At 44.4% G+C, this 23,574-nt stretch overlaps 1 protein-coding gene across 1 annotated transcript in view; it reads left to right on the top strand.

Moving 5' to 3' along the window:
• The first annotated feature begins 10,727 nt into the window (after positions 1-10,727).
• LOC145338897 (NACHT, LRR and PYD domains-containing protein 3-like) overlaps positions 10,728-23,574 on the top strand; it is a 51,247-nt gene continuing 38,400 nt past the window's right edge. The window contains exons 1-2 of the mRNA XM_080183293.1: positions 10,728-10,819; positions 18,960-19,126. Coding sequence (XP_080039419.1) covers positions 10,756-10,819; positions 18,960-19,126 — 231 coding nt within the window. The 5' untranslated portion in view covers positions 10,728-10,755. The remainder of the gene's footprint in view (positions 10,820-18,959; positions 19,127-23,574) is intronic.

A 23,574-nucleotide genomic window follows, 5' to 3' on the forward strand; every position in this document is an offset into this window, starting at 1 on the left:
ATATAAATGAGAATATGAGTGATTCAGACCCAGCACTAAATTAGGGAAAATGTGATGAGGATTTGTACGGAGCAGGCTGAAGTTCATGTTTATGGCTCTGCTGTGTGACAACAATTATCAAATTTTAACATAGTGAAATTGTGAAATATTGACTTTTTGGTGCAGTCGTTATCTATCTATCTGTCTATCTATGTATCTATCTGTCTATCTATCTATCTATCTATCTCTCCCTCTCTCTCTCTATCTATCTGAGACACGTATATAAGTCCTCTGTGAAATTGGATTAGAAGTTTCTGAATCCTGTCACCAATTGTAACAGAGTCACACGAGTTAATGCTCAAAATGTCCATCATTTTGTACAACATTTAAATTTAGTGTTTGAGAACAAGTATGTTTCAAAGAAGAGAGTTTATTGTGTCCTGTTCTCTGCCGGATGAAACCCATAAATGAACATTGATCTTTGAACCTTGTTCTCCCGGGAATTGCCTCATTAAATAATAGATAAGTTAGACAGTGGGTGATAACATCTAACAACTGCTGACTATTTCTCTGTGGGTCTTAAAGAATCTGTGGACAATACTCTCTGTTATTAGGTACACAGAATGAATGTCTTTGTTTAAATTGATTACGGATTTATTGAAAGGATTCAGTAAAATTATACAGTTTAATTCAGACCCAGCTGGCATTAAGAGAAAGGTGTGGTGAGGAGTTGCACTGATCAGACTGAAGGTCGTATTTATGACTGTGTGTAACTGATCTTTACCCAGGGTGTGTTTGATAAGCGGTTGAATCCACTGTACTAATTTGTTCAGACTTTCTGGAACCAGGAGCGGGAACGTCTGTTCACGGTAAGAGCCCAGAATATCCTCACCACCTTTACATTGTTTTAATGTAGGGAATCTGAACAATCTTGAGTTTTGGTGCCATGGATCGATAGGTTAGAAAGTTCTAGGAGGTCAGTGTGTCTGTGTTAGTTTTCCATAATACCAATCCAGCCAGTCCATCTTTCCCCTATTTGTCCATGTACCCCCTCATCCTTTCCTTCAAGAATTCTTCATTTCTGTTTAAATAAAGTGAAATGGGATAAAAATGCTTCCAAATCCTTCTAACAATGATAACAGTTTATCTGCAGTTAATATTAAACTGTTCAGTGTTTGTAACATCACATGAAAGCTTCTATCGACCTCCCTTCCACATGTGCTGACAGTAATCATGCAACTGAGTTCCTTCATCCATGTATGATTTTACTAATTTTTCTTTGTCCTCTGTGAACCTTACGTCTTCACTCTCGTGTGTGTCTTTTACTCGAGGGGATATTCCTGCTTGAAGCTGGAACAAAGTTTCATAAAGTTTCATCGTAACCTCCTAGGTCTGAGCAAGTCACTGAGTCATCTCATTGAGACGTATAAGATGATGAATGGGATGGATAGGATAGAGGTGGAGAGACTCTTCCCGCTCAGAAAGGACAGTAGGACTAGGGGACACAGCCTCAAGATAAAGGGGGGGCGGTTTAGAACGGAGTTGAGGAGGAACTTCTTCACTCAAAGGGTGGTGAATCTCTGGAATTCTCTGCCCGTTGAAGTGGTGGAGGCTGCCTCGCTAAATATATTTAAGACGTGGGTTGATGGGTTTTTGATGAGAGAGGGGATTAAGGATTATGGGGAGAGGGCGGGAATGTGGAACTGAGCCACGACAGATCAGCCATGATCTTATTGAATGGCGGGGCAGGCTCGAAGGGCTAGATGGCCTACTCCTGCTCCTATTTCTTATGTTCTTATGTTCATATGTTCTAAGTCACGTCTGACATGCAGTGTGGGGCTGGGGACATCCTAACTGTGAGGTGTCCAAAGATGTCCCTACAACAGGCCAGAGGTCCTTTAGTCAGGGTTGTACGACATTGCCCAAGAAGTTCAATTCTGAGGGTTCTCACCACCTTTCCTGTGATAATACTGACACTCCCTCTGGTAGATCTGTTCTCTCACGGGACAGACATTGAGTGATTCCATTCCAAAAAATGGAACCAGCAGACAAAGCTAATTACCAAGTATTGAGGCTAATTAGCTGCTATATTTCTGATCACATCTCAGGCTGTGAACAAAACATAGCGCAGATAACCAACTGGAGACTAGTCTGAGACATTCTCCTCATTAATCTACTGATGCTGGGAGAATAATCGATGATGGAAAATGCACAAGTTCAGGGCAGTAGAATAGAATAGAAGCCTGGGTACCGAGATTAATGCATCAACAATATCAATAAATTACATTTACACAGATAGAATTGTAGCAAAATAAAGTGAAATTCTAGTGATTGAAAATGAAGATATTTTAACGGTAAATCTCAGTGTTTCCTATCCTCTGGTGTCTGAACCCAATAAACCAACAATGTTTGAGTTTTGAACTTTGCTATGTTTGAAAGCTGATATTCCAATAATAAAGACGTTATACAATACGTAATACAAAGAGAAAAAAAAACATCACAGCCAGTAAATGGAGACTGTTTTTCTGTGTTTCTAAAAGAGCAGGGGGAAATGTAATCACTATCAACAGGCAACAAAATGAACATCCTTGTCAAAATTGGTCAGCAACTAATCAGAACAATTCAATTAAAATGATATGTCGTTTAATCCGGATGCAGCTCTAAATAAAAGTACAATGTGTTAATGGTTTGTGCTGATCAGGGTGAAGGTCTTGTTTATGACCCTGATGTGTAGTTATTCTTTACCCAGGGTGTGTTCGATAATCTGCTGTAAGCTCTACACTAATTTATCAGGACTCTCTGGAACCAGAATCAAGAACCGAGAATATACTAACAACTATTCCAGTGATTTAAGAAAGGAAACTCGAGCCTTTGTTGCATTTTACAGGGTGGCCCAGTAGATTTATTGAATAGTTAACAGCACTGAGGAACGTCAGCGAGTCTGTGCCGGACACTGCAAGGTCAATCCTTCTAGCCCAAATATCCCACCTCCCTTATCACCCTGTTTCCTTCAAATCGATTGGTTTTCTTTGGAAGAGATCGGTGAAATTGAGACAAATATATTCAATTTTTCCAGCAATAGTTACAGTTTCTCTGCACTTCGTCTAAACCGCTCAGAACTTTAAACATCTATTGAAAATACTTCTCAATGCTGTTCTCCATGTTGCTAATGTATCTGAATGTTATCAGTGTAACTGAACGTAATGTTACCAATGTCATTTCTGGCTCCATTTTTATCAACATTTTCTTCACCTCTCTGAACAGGTTATGTTCTTGTTTAAGTACATGTCCAATGTTCAACTCATTATTCCTGCTTAAGGCTGAACTAATGTTTTAGGTTATATTCAATTTGGGCTCATACTTTTCACACTCTGAGACATCCTAATTGGGCATACCCAAAAAAGATGCTGGGGAATCCCACACCACACCCCAGAATCCCCCGGTAAATCTTGTGTGACAATTACCCGAGAAGTTCAATCTTTAACTGAGCCATCGTCCTGTAATGGATCCACCAGATATTGTGATGTAAATTACAAACTTCCAATTGTTCAGACTGACTGACAATAGTCATCACTTAGACCAATTTAGAAGAATTAAATCTACTTCAAATTTAGATCTCACTAGATTACTGAGGTATCTGTTGATAATATGGTGATCGATAGATCTTTAGATCCATAGACCACCCACCAGTGGCTAATAATCCAATAAGAACAATAGACTGCCATGACACTCCATGTTATTCCACATTTAACTTTCTAACATTCTGACCGTCCCCTCGATCCCCTCTGGCCAAATCCATAGAACATCTGTTCCCCTCCCCGTGTCCCCTGGCCCCCTGGCCATCCGTCCCTCTGGCAACTTCCTTGACCACCCAAAGGCCTAACATTGCCCACTGGTCCAACGCTACACCCTAACTCCACTCCCACTACGTAACCTGTCTACAAACCTCCCAGAGATCCATGGGACAAAGCCATTTCTCTTCACCACAAGATTAGCCCCTCCATCCTGAATAGGGCAACATAACTGTCCCCCCACCAGCTGATGGATACAACACTGCCTCACTTGCAGCTCAGTGCACCCATCGAGAACCACCCAACATAGCACAGAATTCCAGCCCATCTTCCACAGCCAGGCCAACACCCCTCTGACTAATCTGATAATGATTTTCCAATCATCACTAGATATAGAGGAGATAACTGAGGGCTGCAGAAAGGCAAACTTTCTTCAATTGTTTTAAAAAAAGGTGTCAAGGGAAATGCCAAACAATTATAGGCCAGTTAGCCTTAAATTGGTGGTGGGCAAATTAATGGAAATAATCCTGAGTGAGTGGATTAATTGTCAAGTAGAAAGGCACAGATTTATCAGGAATGGTCAATGTGTATTTGTTAAAGGAAGATCTTGCTTCACAAATTTGATTGAATTCTTTGAGGATGTGATGAGAAAGGATGATGAAGGTAGTGCTGTGTATGTTGTGTACATGGAACTTAGCCAGGCGTTTGGCAAGGTCCCATATGGCAGATTGGTGAAAAGTGTAAAAACCCACGGGGTAGAGTGTAATGTGGCAAACTGGATAAAATGTTCCACAGTGCTCGCTTTTGCAGCTCCTTACACTTTGTGTTACAGATTAACATTGTGGAAATGAATGGGGCAGCACGATTTGGAAATTACAGAGTCACAGCCATAGAGATTTACAGCATGGAAACAGGCCCTTCGGCCCAACTTGTCCATGCTGCCCTTATTTTTTTAAACCCCTAGTTTAATCCCAATTGCCCGCATTTGGCCCTTATCCCTCTATACCCATCCTACCCATGTAACTATCTAAATGTTTTTTTAAAGATAAAATTGTACCCGCCTCTACTGCTACCTCTGGCAGCTTGTTCCAGACACTCACCTCCCTCTGTATGAAAACAGATGCCCCTCTGGACACTTTTGTATCTCTCCCCTCTCACCTTAAACCTCCAGTTTTAGACTCATCTGCCTTTGGGTAGGGGAGTCTAAAATTTGCAGATGGAAAAACATTGGCCCAGTAGTGAACAGTGTAGAGGGTAGCTATAATTTTGAAATAATATAAATGGGTTGGTGGAGTAGGTGGTGAAGAGGCAGATGCATTTTAACACAGAAGAGTGTGAAGTCATGTCATTAGGGAGGTAAAGCAGTTATAGAGATTACACGATAAATGGAAATATATTAAGAGGAATAGATAAGGTGAATGATCATGGTGTACAAGTACACTGGTGCCTAAATGCAGCAGTTCAAGTAGATAAGGTTGTAATGAAGGCACAGGGAATGTTCTCCTTCACTGCCAGAGGTATAGAATACAAAACTAGGGATGTAATGTTGGAATTGGACAAAATACTGATGAGGCCACAGCTGAAATGTAGTGTGCAGTTCTTGTCCCCATATTACAGTAAGAATGGAATTGTTCAGGAATGAATGTAGAGGAGGTTTACAAGAATGGTGCCAGGGCTAGAATACTGTTGCTATGAGGAGAGATTAGATAGGTTGTGGTTATTTTCCTTGGAAAATAGTTAACTTAACCCAAAAATTACTTGAGCCCGGGCACATTATTGGAATCTGGAGCTTTTTCCTTCACAAATGATGAACACTGCACTATGGTTTTGTGACCGAGATATCCCACACTTTGCGCCTAGAAAATGCATTTGGTACAATTCTGATGCAATGCTGTTTCTGAAGACTCTAACACTTGATTCAGGGTTGCTGAGGTGGTCCTCCTCAGTCTTCCCTGTAATTAGATGTAATAAAAATGAACAGCTACAGGAGGAAAACCTTGTCACAGATTATCCGTTGTTCCCAGCACGGTTTGAAAACAGAAACTCCAGGTAATCACATACACAGAGTATCATCATTTTTAATAACAGGGATATTTGATGCTCGCCAACTGAATGGACTCATCGAGTGGCTGCAAAGAATCAAACTCCTCCTCCTCCACTTTACCTTTCATGGTGAAGGACACTGTCCAGTACTTGAAAAAGTGAGGAGGATAATCTGTGGATCAACAAACAGCTTCACTGTGGTGCCACGCAATGTGTCCAGTTCACCTGAATATTTCTGACTGGTATCCTCTGTAACCTTTGTGTGCTTTATTTCATCCCAGTTCTACAGAACTTCACTGAGCAGCCGTGTCCTATGGATAAGGCTCCTTCCCTTTTACCACAAGGACATGTGTCCTCCCTTTGTGTACAATGCCCATTTCTAACACTGGAAACAATGGTATGGGCTTTCTGGTGTATGTCTGAAGTTTGATCCCTGTCTGAGTAAGGGTGCCTGGTTAGAGTCCCAGGTTATCTTGCTGGTCCTTTCACTGATTACAGAGGCAGAGGCTCCCGTGTCCACCACCACCTTGGTTTGTTTTCCACTGACCTTCACTGTTTCATAGATAGGTTTCACACACCCTGACTCACATTAAACATGTTGTAAGAGTGCTCCTAGAGCAAAGAAAAGTACAACACAAGAACACACCCTTCAGCCCTCCAAACCCTCAAGTAACTGAAATAAAAAGCCCTTCTGCCCTTACTCGGCCTGTATCCCTCTATTCCTTCCTTTTCCATCTACCCATCCAGATGCCATCTAGGGGTAACACAGTGGTTAGCATTGCTGCTTCACAGCTCCAGGGACCTGGGTTCGATTCCCGGCTCGGGTCACTGTCTGTGTGGAGTTTGCACATTCTCCTCGTGTCTGCGTGGGTTTCCTCCGGGTGCTCCAGTTTCCTCCCACAGATGTGCGGTTTAGTTGATTGGCCATGCTAAAATTGCCCCTTAGTGTTCTGAGATGTGTAGGTTAGAGGGATTAGTGGGTAAATATGAAGGGTTGTGAGGATAGGGAATGGGTGGGATTGTGGTCGGTGCAGACTCAATGGGCCAAATGGCCTCATTCTGCACTATAGGGTTTCTATGATTCTATGATGGCCTTAAATGTTGCGAATGTGCCTGTGTCAACCACCACCTCTGGCAGCATGTTCCAGGCTCCAACCATTCTCTGCGTGAAAAACATCCCCTGCACATCTGTCTCAAACTTGCCCCCTCTTTCACCTTGAACCCTTTTACTGACACTTACACCCTGGGGAAAAAGCTTCTGAATCTGCACCATGTCTGTGCATCTCATAAGTTTCTAAACCTCTATCAGGTCTCCACTCAGCCTCTGGCTGTCCAGTGAAAACAATCCTTGTTTATTCAACCTCTCACCATAGCCAACACCCTTCAGACCAGGCAACATCCTGGTGAATCTTATTTGTGTTCTGCAAAGCTTCCACATCCTTCTGGTGGTGTGGTGACCAGAACTGCATGCAATACTCCAAATGTGGCCGAACCAAGGTTTTATATAGCTGCAGCATGATTTGCCAAAGCTTGTGCTCAATACCCTGGCCATATGTCGTCTTAATAACTATGGCCACCTATGTTGCCATGTTTAGGGAACTGTGGACCTGCACACCCAGATCCCTCTGCACCTTAATGTTCCAAAGCCTTCTGCCGTTTACTGTACAATTCACACATAAACTTGATCCTCCAAAATGCAGCACCTCACATTTATCCAGATTACATTTCATTTGTCATTTCTGTGCCCAAGTTTCCAATCTATCTATACCCTGTTGTAAACTGAACACTATTGCCCTCTCCACCAATCTTTGTGTCACCCGTAAACTTACTAATCAGCCCATCCAGTTTTCCCCAAATGAAATAGGTCCCAGCACTAATTCCTGCAGAACATTACTAACTATAGATCACCATTCTGAAAAAAAACCCTTGCCCTGCTGCTTTAAGAACATAAGAACATAAGAAATAGGAGCAGGAGTAGGCCATCTAGCCCTTCGAGCCTGCCCCGCCATTCAATAAGATCATGGCTGATCTGTCGTGGCTCAGTTCCACATTCCCGCCCTCTCCCCATAACCCTTAATCCCCTCTCTTATCAAAAACCCATCAACCCGCTTCTTAAAAATATTTAGTGAGGCAGCCTCCACCACTTCAATGGGCAGAGAATTCCAGAGATTCATCACCCTTTGAGTGAAGAAGTTCCTCCTCAACTCTGTTCTAAACCGCCCCCCCTTTTATCTTGAGGCTGTGCCCCCTAGTCCTACTGTCCTTTCTGAGCAGGAAGAACCTCTCCACCTCTATCCTATCCATCCCATTCATCATCTTATACGTCTCAATGAGATCTCCCCTCATTCTTCTAAACTCTAACGAGTACAAGCCTAGTTTATTCAGCCTCTCCTCATAGCTCAACCCCCTCAACTCCGGTATCAGCCTAGTAAACCTCCTCTGCACTCCCTCCAAGGCCAAAATATCTTTGCGCAGGTGCGGCGCCCAAAACTGCACACAGTACTCCAGCTGGGCGAATTTTCCTCTTCTGCCCACCATGGGAATCGGAAAGCAGAGGTAAGGTTTGTTGACCTCGGGTTGGCTTTTACGGTTTTGGGACGAGCACAGCCGTAACGTCCTGCCCTCTGTCTTCTATCACCAAGCCAGTTCTGTTTCCGTCTAGCCAGCCCACCCAATTCCTTGTAATTTCAGTTGTTGTACAAGTCTGCCATGTGGCATCCTGTCAAACGCCTTAGTACAGTCCATATAAACTACACCCACAGCCCTTCCCTCATCAGATATCTTTATCACCTCTTCGAAAACCTCAGTCAAGTTGGTGAGACATGATTTTCCCTTATAAAAACCACGCTGCCTGACACAAGCTTGTCAGTTTCTTCCAAATGTGCACATATCCTCACCAGAAGCTTCTCCACCACAGACGTTAGGCTCAGTAACCCTTGATTTCCTGGATTATGCCTGCTTTCTTTCTGAAACAAGGGATCGCCAATGGCTATTCTCCAGTCATCTGGAATCTCGCCTGTGGTTAAAGAGGATGTGACGATATCTTTTTTATTCCCCTATTTCTTTCCTCCCACAGTAAACTGGGGTCGATCCCATCTGGCCCCGGGGACTTGTCTACCTTAATTTAATTTAGACACCTCTCACTTTCTCCTTCGATGTATTGACATTCTCTCGAGTGTTCACACACCTATCCTTGGCCTCAACATCCTTCACACCCATCTCCTTGGCCTCAACATCCTTCACACCCATCTCCTTGATGAATATGGATACAAACGACTCATTAAGGATCTCACCACCTTCCTGTGACTCCACACATAACTTCCCTCCATTGGCCATGAGTGGGCCTGTTCTTTCTTGGGCTACCCTCTTGCTCAGTATACAGGCATAAAAGACCTGGGATTCTCCTTCGCCCTGTTTGCTGAAAACATTTCAGCCTTCGTAATTTGATGATTAAATTCCTTCCTATTTTCTCTCTACTCCTCAGGGGCTTTGTCAGTTTTTTAGTTGCCGAGACCTATTTTATGTTTCCTTTTTGACTAAGCTTACAATTTTCCTGGTCATCCATGGTTCCCGAATTCTGCCATTTCTATCCTTCATTTTTCTGGGTCAGGCATTTCCTGCATTTCAACCAATTGGCCTTTAAAAGCTTCCCACATGCCAGTCCTGTATTTGCCCTCAAAGAGCTGCTCCCAATCCACATTCCCCTGTTCCTGTCTAATTTGGATGTATTTGGCCCTTGTCCAATTGAACCAAGAGTCACTCTTGTCCTTATCCATTACTATCCAAAGTCTTTTGGAATTATATGGATTCCTTTGCTCCTGTATCTGCTCTGAGCTTTCCAGATGATGTGTAGCTGACTGATACTTTTTCAGATTTGAATTCCCTTGCTCCACCATAGAATTGTGGAACTATAGAACACTACAGCACAGAAACAGGCCTTTTGGCCCTTCTTGGCTTTACTGATCCATTGTCCTGCCTAGTCCCACTCACCTGCACTTGGACCATATCACTCCACTCCCATCTCATCTATGTACCTGAAGAAGGTTTTCTTAAATGTTGAAAGTGAGCCCCCTCTCACCACTTCATCTGGCAGCTCATTCCACACTCCCACCACTCAATATTTTCCTGAACTTCTTCACTCAAAGGGTGGTGAATCTCTGGAATTCTCTGCCCGTTGAAGTGGTGGAGGCTGCCTCGCTAAATATATTTAAGACGCGGGTTGATGGGTTTTTGATAAGCGAGGGGATTAAGGGTTATGGGGAGAGGGCGGGAAAGTGGAACTGAGCCACGACAGATCAGCCATGATCTTATTGAATGGCGGGCCAGGCTCGAAGGGCCAGATGGCCTACTCCTGCTCCTATTTCTTATGTTCTTATGGTAACCTCCTCGAAAAACTTTAACAGGTTGCTTAAACATGATCTACCACACACATAGCCATGTTGACTCTCTCTAATAAGCCCCTGTCCATCCAAGTATTTGTAGATCCTATCCCTTAGTACTCCTTCCAGTAACTTACCTACTACTCTATTCCCTTTAAACTTTTCCCCCTTCAGAGTTGGATAGGATAGTATTTGTGATTTTTAACAGCAGTGACAGGGTACAAACTTGACTGTATGGAGCTCCTGCAAAAATGGTCCCGGATTTGGGAGGTAACAACACGTTCAGTGACTTTGGAGAGGGAAATGGAAACTGGGAATGGGACAGAGGATCGCAAGGGTGAAGGGTGGATTTTTCAGGGGACCTGATGAGGGTGACTGGTATTTTGTGAAACAGCTGCCACTAATATCGCGGTAACATGTGTAATTGTAATATTCTGAAATATATCTTACATCACAGTGAAGATCTTAATGCTCTGCTTCTGATTTTCATATTTACACCTGAGCCTGACCCTGATATTATCCTTATTACAGAGTCTCAGAATCAGGGAACGTCTGTCAATATCATGGCTGAAGGTTCAAACAGGGGAGAATGTTCAACATCTCCAAAAAGAATGAGATTGGACACAGGTAGGATCACAAAAAATACAGATATAATTTCTGTCTTGTCTGCTGCTCTCACAGGAAGAGGGAACAGGACAGGGACTGAGTAAAAAGTGGGAGTGAGGCACCATCTAGAGCAGGTTTATCCAAAGTTCAGCCCAGGGGCCGGGTGTGATTTGTGAATCTCCTCTGTGTCCCCAGAGGCAGTTTTCAAATTGTTGTCAAACAGCTGAGTTCAAATTCAAATTGGGACATTGTAAGGTTGACAAAGGGTGACTCGAGCAGAGTGTTCCTGAGTAACAGTGAGAGACGTGGGCCACAGAAATAGGAGTGATAGTGGCTGGAGATTCTGTTGTCAGGGGAATAGACAGATTCTTCTACAGCCCTGGCACATCACACATGGTAAGTTACCCCCTCGTACCAGAGGGAAGAATATCCTGGAACTGGTGGGATCGTCTTTGAGAAGGAGGAAAGACCAAAAAGATCCATGTTTTGAAGTAGTGACACAGATGGAAAGATGTTCATAGAGGAGCTGTTAAAACTGAAGCACTGGAATGAAAAACAAAGCATGAGTTAGTGATATCGGGATCATTCTGTGCTGGGTCAGGTCAGGAGGGAAATAAGAGGCTGGGTCAATGTGAAACTGCAAGGCTGGAACAGGAGTGGGGTTTCTCATTCTCGGTTTCAGAAGGAAGGGCCCCAGTGTCTGGACCATGAACCCATCAAGGACAATGGAAAGATAAGTGGAAAAGGGAGAACAAACAATTCATACGAACATCTGAAATAGGAGCAGAAGGAGGCCATTCGGCCCCTTCATCACTTCTGCCGTTCAATGGAATCATCACTGATCTGTTTGTGTTTCAAAATCAACAGCCTCTGAAAGAGGGAAACTCATCATCTCTGACCTAAAAAGACAACTTTGTTTTAAATAGTGTCCTGGACGTACCCACAAGGGGAAACATCCTTTCCATGTCCTCAGTGTCAATGCTGGATTTTAGAGGCTTCAATCAAGTCACTGCTCACTTTTCTGGACTCTGAAGGAAACAAGCCCAGTCTGTCTCGTGTTTCCTCATAAGATAACCCGCTTCTTCTGGGATATCAATCCAGTTAACTTCCTTTCAATAGAATCTAATACACGAATTGTTAAATAATGAGCTCGTTAACTAGGCACAATATTCATAAAGTCATTTAGTCCCAGGTTTACAGCAGGGAAACAGGCCCTTCGGCCCAGCTTCTCCATGCCAGCCTTTTTTTTAAACCAGTAAGCTGGTCCCAGTTGCCTGTGTTTAGCCCATATTCCAATACCCATCTTACCCATGTAACTTCTAAATGCTTTTTAAAAGACAACATTGTATCTGACTCTATTAACACCTCTGGCAGCTTGTTCCAGACACTCACCACCCCCTCTGGAAAATACTGCCCCTCTGGTCTGTTTTGTATCTCTCCCCTCTCACCCTAAGCCCTATGCCCTCTAGTTTTAGACTCCCCCGCCCCCTACATTTGGGAAATGTTGTTGACTGTCTACCTTCCTTATGCCTCTCATTAATTTACACTCTGTGTAATATGTCCCCTCAGCCTCCTACACTCCAGGGGAAAAAGTCCCAGCTTATCCAGCCTCTCCTTATAACTCAAACCATCAAGTCCCAGGAGCATCCTAGTAAATCTTTTCTGCACCCTTTCTTGTTTAACACTGTCATTTCTAGAATAGAGTGACCAGAACTGTACACAGTATTCCAAGTGTGGCCTCAACAATGTCTTGTACAACTTCAACAACACGTCCCAACTCCTGTATTCAGTGTTCTGACCAATGAAACCAAACATGAGGCATGTCTTCTTCACCACTCTGTGACTTCACTTCTGAGGAGCTGTGAGCCTGTTCCCCAAGATCTCTTTGTTCTGTAACTCACTAACACCCCACCATTAACTGAGTAAGTCCTGCCCTGGTTCAGTCTATCAAAATGCATCAACTCGCATTTATCTAAATTAAACTCCATCTGCTTTTCATCAGCCGTTTGAGATGTGGTCTTCCCAATTCCCTGTAAAACTGAAGCGTAATATCCTTTTATCTTCAAGTCCCCTCAAAATAAAGGACGATATTCCATTAACCTTCTTAATTACTTGCTGTACCTGGAAATTATTATTTTCTGACTCATGCACTAGAACACCCAAATCCAAATGCATCAGGATTCTGCAGCCATTTTCCTGTTTTGTAATTCTGCTTATTTTATTCTCCCTGCCAAAGCAAACAGATTCACATTCTCCCACAGAATACTCCATCTGTCAGTTTTACTCACCCATGCACAACCTCCTTGTATCCCCTTCACAAGAACTTTTTCTACCGATGTTTGTATCATCTGTAAATTTAACCTTGGTGCCATTGCTTCTCTCAACTATTTCATTCATTTAAAAAAAAATAACAAGTTGATGTCACATCATAGACACTTGCAGCATTCCACTTGTCCCAGCCTGCCAATCAGATAAAGCACCCATTCATAATTACTGTTTTCTACCAGCCAGCCAATCTTCAATCAATACTATTATGTTAATCCCTGCACTGTCATCTTTCATTTTCCACAAAACTTGCCCCTGGAATCCACGTGCAGCATGTCTACAGACTCCTCTTTATCCTTCATAGAACAGTAAGAAGTCTCACAACACCAGGTTAAAGTCCAACAGATTTATTTGGTAGCAAAATCCACTAACTTTCAGAGCACCGCTCCTTCATCAGGCAACTGGGATTTCAGTTCACAAACAGGGCATCTAAAGACACAAAATCAATTTACAAAATAATGGCTGGAATGTGAGTCCCCACAGGCAGTCAAGTCTCAAAGGTACAGACAGTGTGAGTGGAGAGAGGGTTAAGCACGGATTAAAGAGATGTGTATTGTCTCCAGCCAGGACAGTTAGTGAGATTTTGCAAGTCCAGGCAAGTCATGGGGTTACAGAGAGTGCGACATGGACCCAGTATCCTGGTTGAGGCCATTCTCGTGTGTGGAACTTGGCTATCAGTCTCTGCCCAGTGACTCTGCGTTGTTGTGTGTCATGAAGGCCACCTTGGAGAACACTTATCCGAAGATCAGAGACTGAATGCCCGTGACTGCTGAAGTGTTCACCAACAGGAAGAGAACAGTCTCGCCTGGTGATTGTTGAGAGATGTTTATTCATCCTTTATTGTAGCGTCTGCATGGTCTCCCCAGTGTACCATGCCTCGGGACATCCTTTCCTGCAGCGTATCAGGTAGACAATGTTGGCCGAGTTACAGGAGTATGTACCGTGTATCTGGTGGATGGTATTCTCACGTGTGATGATGGTATCCGTGTCAGTGATCCGGCATGTCTTGCAGAGGTTGCTGTGGCAGGGTTGTGTGGTATTGTGGTCACTGTTCTCCTGAAGGCTGGGTAGTTTGCTGAGGACAGTGGTTTGTTTGAAGGCAGGAAGTGGGGGTGTGGCTACTTTCAAAGAAGACCAATGAATTAATTAAGCACGATTTCCCTTTCCATGCTGACTCTCCCAGATTTCCTTGAGTTTCTCTGTGTCCAGGCACAATCTTCTTAATGATCAATTTGAGTGCTTTATCTGTGACAGAACTCAAAGTAACTGGCCTAGAGTATCCTTTTTTAACCTCCATCCCTATTGAATACACGGGTTAAATTTATCAGGTTTTCAGCCTGATGGAACCGTTTCACAAACTAGGGAATTTTCGAAAATTAACACCAATGTATCCAGTACCTCATTACCCATCTCTTTGTGATCCAAGGATGAATGCCATCTCAATCTGGAGATCTGTCAGCCTCAGCTCTAGCAGTTTGCTCAGTACCATCCTTCTCGTGATTGCAATTTCATCAAATTTCTTTCCTAATCACTGTCCTACAGATATTACTGAATGTTTCTGTATCCTCTAGAGTGTAGACAGCAGCAAATTGTGTTTTCATTTCATCCGCCAGTTCATTATTATCTGCTAGTGTCTCCCCATTGTCACTCTCCACAGGGCCAGCACCAACTGTACTGACTCTCTTCCTGTTTGAATATTTGTAAAAACTCCTACTATCAACTTTCACCATTTTTACCTGCTACCTGTTTATTTCAGTGGACAACACAAGTCTTAGACCCATTCTTCAGCCTCAACCTGGTTCTTGTCAGGCAACATTTTTTACACTCTTGCTGTTTACTGCAGTGAACAGTGTCATTCCCCCTCACTAAATTCTTTTGGAACAAAGTGTCCGGCTATTTCTCTCCCTGCCTGATATTACACAGTGTCTTCAGTTCAGCTTCCAGATCAGTAATCCTGATACGAATTTCCTCCAGATGCTTATACTTTTCCTGACAAATACATCAGCAAATCGCCTTGTAATTCAAAAGCTCCCACATTTCCACAGCTGCAACATAGCACCAGTGGTGCCTTTGCTACTTATGTTATTTACTTAAATTGATTGCTCATTTAATTAACTTAGAATAATTCCTATGTATACCACACCTCTCTCCCATGCACTGAAGTCCCACTTGAAGCTAATTTGCTGATCTCGGTCACCGTCTTACTCTGGTGTAGTTCTGTATCCCTTACACCCCTTTTACACAATACAAAATTAATATAGATACTGTTACCTGGAAAGAACAGCAATGAGTGAAACAAACATATTTCGAGAGTGTGAAATGAAACTTGCAGTGGTATTAAATCAACACTTTTTTTGGTTACATTTGGGAACAGACGGTGGTCAGTAATAATGTAGACCCTGTGAAAACTGATAATAGTGATATTGTCGGTGAAAATATGGAAATGGGGATATGTCAAATGTCAAATTTGCATCAGAATTTACAGTGAATTAGGGAATAACATGCCAGACATAGCCAGGAATCTAATGATGAATCAGAGATGAGGTTCATTCCAGTGTTTTAAACAAAGTCGGTGAGGCATTTTTCTCAGATTCATTATAGAGGTTTGAGCCTTGTTGGTGAAGCCAGTATTTATTACCCATCTTATCTTCCCTTGAAAGGTGGTGATGAGCTGCTGCTGACTTGAACCTTTGCAGTCCATGTGGTGCAGGTAGACCCACAGTATATTAGGAAGGGTGTCCTGGGATTTTGAAAGAAGTGGGATATCAGTCCAAGTCAGGAACTTTCATGTGGTCATGTTCCCATACATATGCCACCCTGCTGGGGGTAAAGGTCATGGGCTTGGAAGTTGCAATAGTTTGCCAATCAAGCATGTTGTTTTGTCGTGAATAATGTTGAGCTTATTGCATGTGAATGGAGCTGGTTTCTTCTGGGCAAGAGATGAATATTCCATCACTTTACTGGTTGTGCATTTTAAATAGTGAACAGGCTTTGGGAAATTGGGAAATGAGAAATATCTGCTGCAGAATTCCCAGCCTCTTACCTGTCCTTATAGCCACAGAATTTATATTGCTTGTCAAGTTCAGTTTTGTCTCAATGGTAACCCAGGGAATATGGTCAGTGGAAGATTCAGTGATGGTAATTCTGTTGAATGCCATGGGGAGATGATTAGAGTCTCTGTTGGCAGTGCTCGTTGTGTGGCAGTTGTCTGGTGTTAGTGTTACCTGCCACTTATCTGTCCATGCCTGGATACAGTCTTGTTCCTGTTGTATAGGGACAGATAGCTCAATTGTACAGCACCTCACTCCCTTAGCCACCAATGCATAAGAACATAAGAAATAGGAGCAGGAGTAGGCCATCTAGCCCTTCGAGCCTGCCCCGCCATTCAATAAGATCATGGCTGATCTGAAGTGGATCAGTTCCACATTCCCGCTTTCTCCCCATAACCCTTGTCTATCAGAAACCTATCTACCCGTGACTTAAATATATTCAATGAGGCAGCCTCCACCACTTCAATGGGCAGAGAATTCCAGAGATTCACCACCCTTTGAGAGAAAAAGTTCCTCCTCAACTCTGTTCTAAACTGAACACCCCCCCCCCTCCTTATTTTGAGGCTGTGCCCTCTTGTTCCGGTTTCCTTTTTAAGTGGAAAGTATCTCTCTACCTCTATCCTATCTAGCCCCTTCATATTCTTATATGTCTCTATAGATCACCCCTCAGCTTTCTAAACGCCAACGAGTACAGGCCCAATCTACTCTATCTCTCCTCAGAAGCGAACCCCTCATTTCCGGTATCAACCTGGTGAACCTTCTCTGTACTCCCTCCAAGGCCAAAATATCCTTTTGCAAATAAAGGGACCAACACAATAAAGGGATCTAGGTGTGTGTGTACATAGATCCCTGAAAGTTGGGAATCAAGTAGATAAGGTTGTCAAGAAGGCGTACGGTGTCTTGGCGTTTATTGGTAGGGGGATTGAATTTAGGAGTCGCAGTGTAATGTTGCAACTGTACACTACTCTAGTGCGGCCGCACTTGGAGTACTGTGTGCAGTTCTGGTCCCCGCATTACAAGAAGGATGTGGAGGCGTTGGAGAGGGTGCAGAGGAGGTTTACTAGGATGTTGCCTGGTATGGTGGGGAGGTCCTATGAGGAGAGACTGAGGGATCTAGGGTTGTTTTCGTTGGGAAGAAGGCGGCTAAGAGGGGATCTTATTGAAACATATAAGATGATTAGGGGTTTAGATAGGGTGGATAGTGATAGCCTTTTTCCTCGGATGGAGAAAGCTAGCACGAGGGGGCATGACTTTAAATTAAGGGGGGGTAGCTACAGGACGGATGTCAGGGGTAGGTTCTTTACCCAGCGGGTGGTGAGGGATTGGAATGCCCTGCCTGCTGCAGTTGTAGATGCGTCTAGTTTGGGGGCGTTTAAGAGATCTCTGGATAGGTTTATGGACGAAAAGGGATTGGTATAGGCTAGTGGGTCATTGTTTTTGTAACTGGTCGGCGCAACATCGTGGGCCGAAGGGCCTGTTCTGCGCTGTAATGTTCTATGTTCTATGTTCTATGTTCTAACACTGCATACAGTACTCCAGCTGCGGCTTCACCAGTACCCTGTACAGTTGCAGCAAGACCTCCCTGCTTTTATATTCAATCCCCCTCGCTATAAAGGCCAGCATCCCATTCGCCTTCTTGATCACCTGCTGCACCTGCAGACTGGGTTTTTACGATTCATGCACAAACCCCCAGGTCCCTCTGCACACTAACATGTTGTAATTTTTCACCATTTAAATAATAATCCATTTTAATACTATTTCTTCCAAAGTGGATAACCTCACACTTGGCAACATTATACTCCATCTGCCAGGCCCTCGCCCACTCACTTAGCCTATCCAAATCTCTCTGCAGACTCTGTGTCCTCCACACAATTTGCTTTTCCACTCATCTTTGTGTCTTCAGCAAACTTTATTACCCGACACTCAGTCCCCTCCTCCAGATCGCCTATGTACATGGTAAATAGTTGAGGTCCCAGCACCAATCCCTGTGGCACTCCACTAGTCACCAACTGCCAATCAGAGAAAGCACCCATTTATTCCAACTCTCTGCTTCCTATTAGACAACGAATCCTCAATCCATGCTAATACCTTACCCCCAACTCCGTGCACCTTAATCTTCTGCAGCAACCTTTTGTGAGGCACCTTATCAAATGTCTTCTGGAAATCTAAAAACACCACATCCACCTGTTCCCCTCTGTCTACAGCACTAGTCACATCTTCATAAAAAAATCCAGTAAATTCGTCAAACACGACTTCCCCTTCATGAATCCGTGCTGTGTCTGCTTGATCGAACCATTCCTTTCCAGTGCAATATATCCAATATATGCACAGTGACAGTAATATGTATCATTCACAGGAGGAACTGCGGCAACCCACCAAAGCTCCTTCAACATTTCCCAATCCATGATCTCTGTCACCCTTGAGGGACAAGGGCAGCAGATATATGGGAAGGCCACTAACTGCAAGTTTCCCTCCAATGGCAGTTCAGGAAAGAAAACAAATTCAGACCTTACCAGCAACCCCCACATCCAGTGAATAATTAAACAAAAATGTTGGTTTTATATTTGGAATTGATAGCCTCTTTTAACAATGGATCTTTATGGATTTGGGGCTAAGTTTGTTACAGGGATAAGGTCAGATATACTTTCACTGAATGTTTCTGTGTTCCCAGAAGGTGTTTGATAATACGGTTCACAGGGGGTTTCAGTTGCTTCTTGTAAAGTGAAGAGTAACAACATGGATAGAAACTCATTGACAAGTTTAATTTTCTCCATTTGTGTTCACAGATCCAAACCCCACAATCCCTGAGTTCCTGACAAACTGTGATGAATATCAACTGTTCAAATTGACAAAATTCTACCGGGACAGACTAGAGCAGGCGATGGAAGGAGGAGTGGATGGAATCAGCTTCTCGTTAACATACGAGAGGATATTCACTGGACAAGAACATGGGGTAAGTGGGGGGGACACAGAATGAATTATTTCAATCAGTGCAGGACTTTCAGGATATATTGATCCTGATGGTAAAAGAACAGGTTCTGTCCAGATAATCTTCGAGTATACAAGGAATCACAAACTGCACTGATAATGGAGTTATTGACGAATAATATTCCTGTCTGTAAGTCTACACCAGACCCAGGTACCCCCCCCGGGGACAGGAGCTCGGCTGCACTCGCCCCCCCCGGGGACAGGAGCTCGGCTGCACTCGCCCCCCCCGGGGACAGGAGCTCGGCTGCACTCGCCCCCCCCCGGGGACAGGAGCTCGGCTGCACTCGCCCCGCCCGGGGACAGGAGCTCGGCTGGACTCACCCCCCCCGGGGACAGGAGCTCGGCTGCACTCGCCCCCCCCCCGGGGACAGGAGCTCGGCTGCACTCGCGCCCCCCCCCGGGGACAGGAGCTCGGCTGCACTCACCCCCCCCGGGGACAGGAGCTCGGCTGCACTCGCCCCCCCCGGGGACAGGAGCTCGGCTGCACTCGCCCCGCCCGGGGACAGGAGCTCGGCTGCACTTGCCCCCCCCGGGGACAGGAGCTCGGCTGCACTCACCCCGCCCCCCCCGGGGACAGGAGCTCGGCTGCACTCACCCCCCCCGGGGACAGGACCTCGGCTGGACTCGCCCCCCCCGGGGACAGGAGCTCGGCTGCACTTGCCCCCCCCGGGGACAGGGGCTCGGCTGCACTCGCCCCGGGGACAGGAGCTCGGCTGCACTCGCCCCCCCCGGGGACAGGAGCTCGGCTGGACTCACCCCCCCCCAGGGACAGGAGCTCGGCTGCACTCGCCCCCCCCGGGGACAGGAGCTCGGCTGCACTCGCCCCCCCCCGGGGACAGGAGCTCGGCTGCACTCGCCCCCCCCCGGGGACAGGAGCTCGGCTGCACTCGCCCCGCCCGGGGACAGGAGCTCGGCTGCACTCGCTCCGCAGCTTATTGGGAGATTACTGGATACACAAACTGGAGATCTGGTCTCAAAATCCAGAAATCCACTCAGGTGCTTGTGTAAACCAGTGTTAAAGGAGCCCTTGTGAGATCAGAGCTTTAAAACACCATGGAACATGCTTTGACATTAATATTCGATTTTCGTCAAAGGCCCTTTCTAAAGTCATAGAGATTTTCAGCATGTAAACAGTCCCTTCGGCCCAGCTTATCCATGCTGCCCCACTTTTAACCCCAAAGCTAGTTCCAATTGCCCCTGTTTGTCCCATATCCCTCCATACCCATCTCATGTAACTCCCAATGACTTTTAAAATACAAAGTTGTATCCACCTCTACTACTGCCTCTGGAAGCTTGTTCCAGACACACACCATCCTCTGGACCCCTTTGTATCTCTCCCCTCTCACCTTAAACTGTGCGCTCTAGTTTAATCTCCTCTACCTTTTGGAAATGATGTTGACTATCTCACTGATCTGTGCCCCTCATTATTTTATAGACCTCTATAAGATCACCTCTCAGCCTTCTATGCTCCAGAGGAAAAAACTCCCAGTCTATCCAGCCGCTCCTTACAACTCGATCCATCAAGTCCAAGTAGCGTCCTAGTAAATATTTTCTGCACTCTTTCTAGTTTAATAATATACTTCCTATAATAGGGTGACTAGAACTGGATACGTTATTCCAAGTGTGGCCTTATCAATGTCTTGTACAACTTGAAGACATCCCAACTCCTGTATTCAATGTTCTGACTATTGAAACCAAGCATGCCGAATGCCTTCTTCACCACTCTGTCCACTTTCAAGGAGCTATGAGCTTGTGCCTCTAGATCTCTTTGTTCTGTAACTCTCCCCGATGGCCTATCATTAACTGAGTAAGTCCTGTCCTGGTTCAATCTACCAAAATGCATCACCTTGCATTTATCTAAATTAAACTCCATCTGCCATTTGTCAGCCCACTGGCTGTTACAATGCTAGATAACTGTCTTCACTGTCTGCCATGCCACCAATCTTGATGTCATCTGCAAACTTACGAACCATGCTGACTAAATTCTCATCCAAATCATTAATATGAATGACACATAACAGTACACCCAGCACTGATCCCTGAGGCACACCACTCGTCGCAGCCTTCCAGTTTGAAAAACAACCTCTGTCTTCTGTCATCAAGCCAATTTTGGATCCATTTAGATACCTCACCGTGGATCCCGTTAGATTTAACCTTATGCAGCAACCTACCATGCAGTACCTTGTCAAAGACCTTACTAAAGTCCATGTAGACAACATCAACTGCACTTCCCTCATCTACCTTCTTGGTTACCCCTTCAAAAAACTCAATCAAATTTGAGAGACATGATTTTCCATTCACAAAACCATGCTGCCTGTCCTCTATCAGTCATTGCGTCTCTAAATGTCTGTAGAATCTGTCTTTCAAAATATCTTCAAACAACTTCCCGATGACAGATGTGAGGTTCACCGGCCTCTAGTTTCCAGACTTTTCTCTTCGGCCCTTAAACAAAGGCACAGCATTTGCCACCCTTCAATCTTCAGGCATCTTACCTGTGATTTTAGCTGAGGAAACCTGCTGTCCTGACTCAAGCTGGCCTGTTTGTGGATCCACAAATGTGTTTGACTACTCACTGCCCTCTGAAATGGTCTAGAAAAAGAGGCAAAACAGCTTAATTTCTCCAATCAAGGGTGTCTTGGCAGCACGATTACTGACTGAACTATCCAGGCTGAACTTGTGGCGATTCACTTGTTTATGACAGTGTTGGTAAGACTCAGTGTACTGTCTGTGTTGGAGATGAAGAACCTTCTTCAAATTGAGGAGTGGGTGTGGTGTTGTGTGATGCTATGTCCCTGTGAAATGTAATAGATTTATCAGGTGCAGCATTGCTTATCACCTCAATCTATTCAATAATAACATCACACATCCATCACTCCACCATTATAATCAAACCAGAGGCCTAACCCTGGCTCAATGAGTTGTGTAGATGAGTGTTATGATGGCCATAAAGGACATGGGAGATGGTCATTAAATCTCCTGCTGGCTTTTTAAAGTACAAACTTTCTGCTTGAGCAGTATCTTTAACCGGACTGCTGGTTCTGGGATACAGACTTGCTGTAAGTTGTGATTGCTGTTCTTCCTTTTGATTTTCAATAAATGGTTTCTGGTGATGGGGAAGTGGATTTGGAGGCTTTCTGCATTGGTGATGAGGACTCGCCTCTGTGGACGACTGCCATTCGTCAAGTAGCTTCAGTAATGAGAAGGAAATATGTTTGTTTTTGGGAAACCTGAGCCCTATGATAAGAGTGTACAGAGAGCATGCATTACTAATTTCATGTCAGCAACATTGAAGGAGATGAAAAACAAATGTAATATTGTTGAGAGCATGCGAGGCCCTGACATTCAGTATGATTTAAAAAGTTTGACCTTGCTGCATGTTCCTGACTTAAACGATTGATGAACTAGTAGACGGAGGGAAAAACCTCCATGACCCGAATCCCTCTGTTATACTCCAGAGATACCACTTCAACGTGGCTGAGAAATCTGTCGGGAACCTGTCACCCAATTCCTGTCTGGATGATGAAAATTAGCAGAACATTTGTGAGATCTTGCTGCCTGGAGATGAATTGTCGTGATATAGATTGGTCTGCAGCATCAATAATCTAACTAGACCAAAAGAAGCTGTTGGTATAACTCAGTCTGGATTTACAACAAATAATTCCAATAACCTAATGTGAGAATAAAGCAGACGAGGTGCTCAGGAACTACAAGGGGCATCAGGCAGCAAAGTCATCCAACTGGGGAGAGTGTCATTGTGTAAACAGTCTTTAATAGAGAGGGTTTGTGTAAACCAGGTGTTAAAGGACCCTTTGTGAGATCGGAACTTTAAAAGACCATCAACGAAAGCAGTGATGACCCTAAGAGTGTTGGGGAACATATGCCAGAGAGTTGTGGATGCCAGACAATAAATTATTACAAGTACTGCCAAAGGGCACAGCCAAGGTGAAATTACAGGAATCGGTAAAACGTGTGCTGCCTAGTGAAGAAACCATGGCCAATACCTGACCGTACCATGCTGCTATTCCTTCTTCCAGAGTCAGAGATATACAAGGGAATCACATCACCACAACAAAGGCTGCCCTCATCATTATAGAATTACTGGGAAATGGCTAACCCCAAAGAACAAAAACAGGAACAGGCCTTTCGACCCTCCGAGCCTGCACCGACCATGCTGCCCGACTTAACTAAATCCGTCTATGGTTCCAGGGAACCATATCCCTCCGTTCCCATCCTATTCATGTATTTGTCAAGATGTCCCTTAAAGTCACCATCGTATCTGCTTCCACTACCTTCCCCGGCAGTGAGTTCCAGGTACCCACCACCCTCTGTTAAAAAACTTGCCTTGTACATCTCCTTTAAACCTTGCCCCTCGCACCGTAAACCTGTGCCCCCTAGTAACTGACTCTTCACCCT

Source organism: Carcharhinus amblyrhynchos, unplaced genomic scaffold (genome assembly GCF_965287045.1).
Source record: "Carcharhinus amblyrhynchos unplaced genomic scaffold, sCarAmb.v2.hapA chromosome_222, whole genome shotgun sequence".
Classification (NCBI taxonomy): domain Eukaryota; kingdom Metazoa; phylum Chordata; class Chondrichthyes; order Carcharhiniformes; family Carcharhinidae; genus Carcharhinus; species Carcharhinus amblyrhynchos.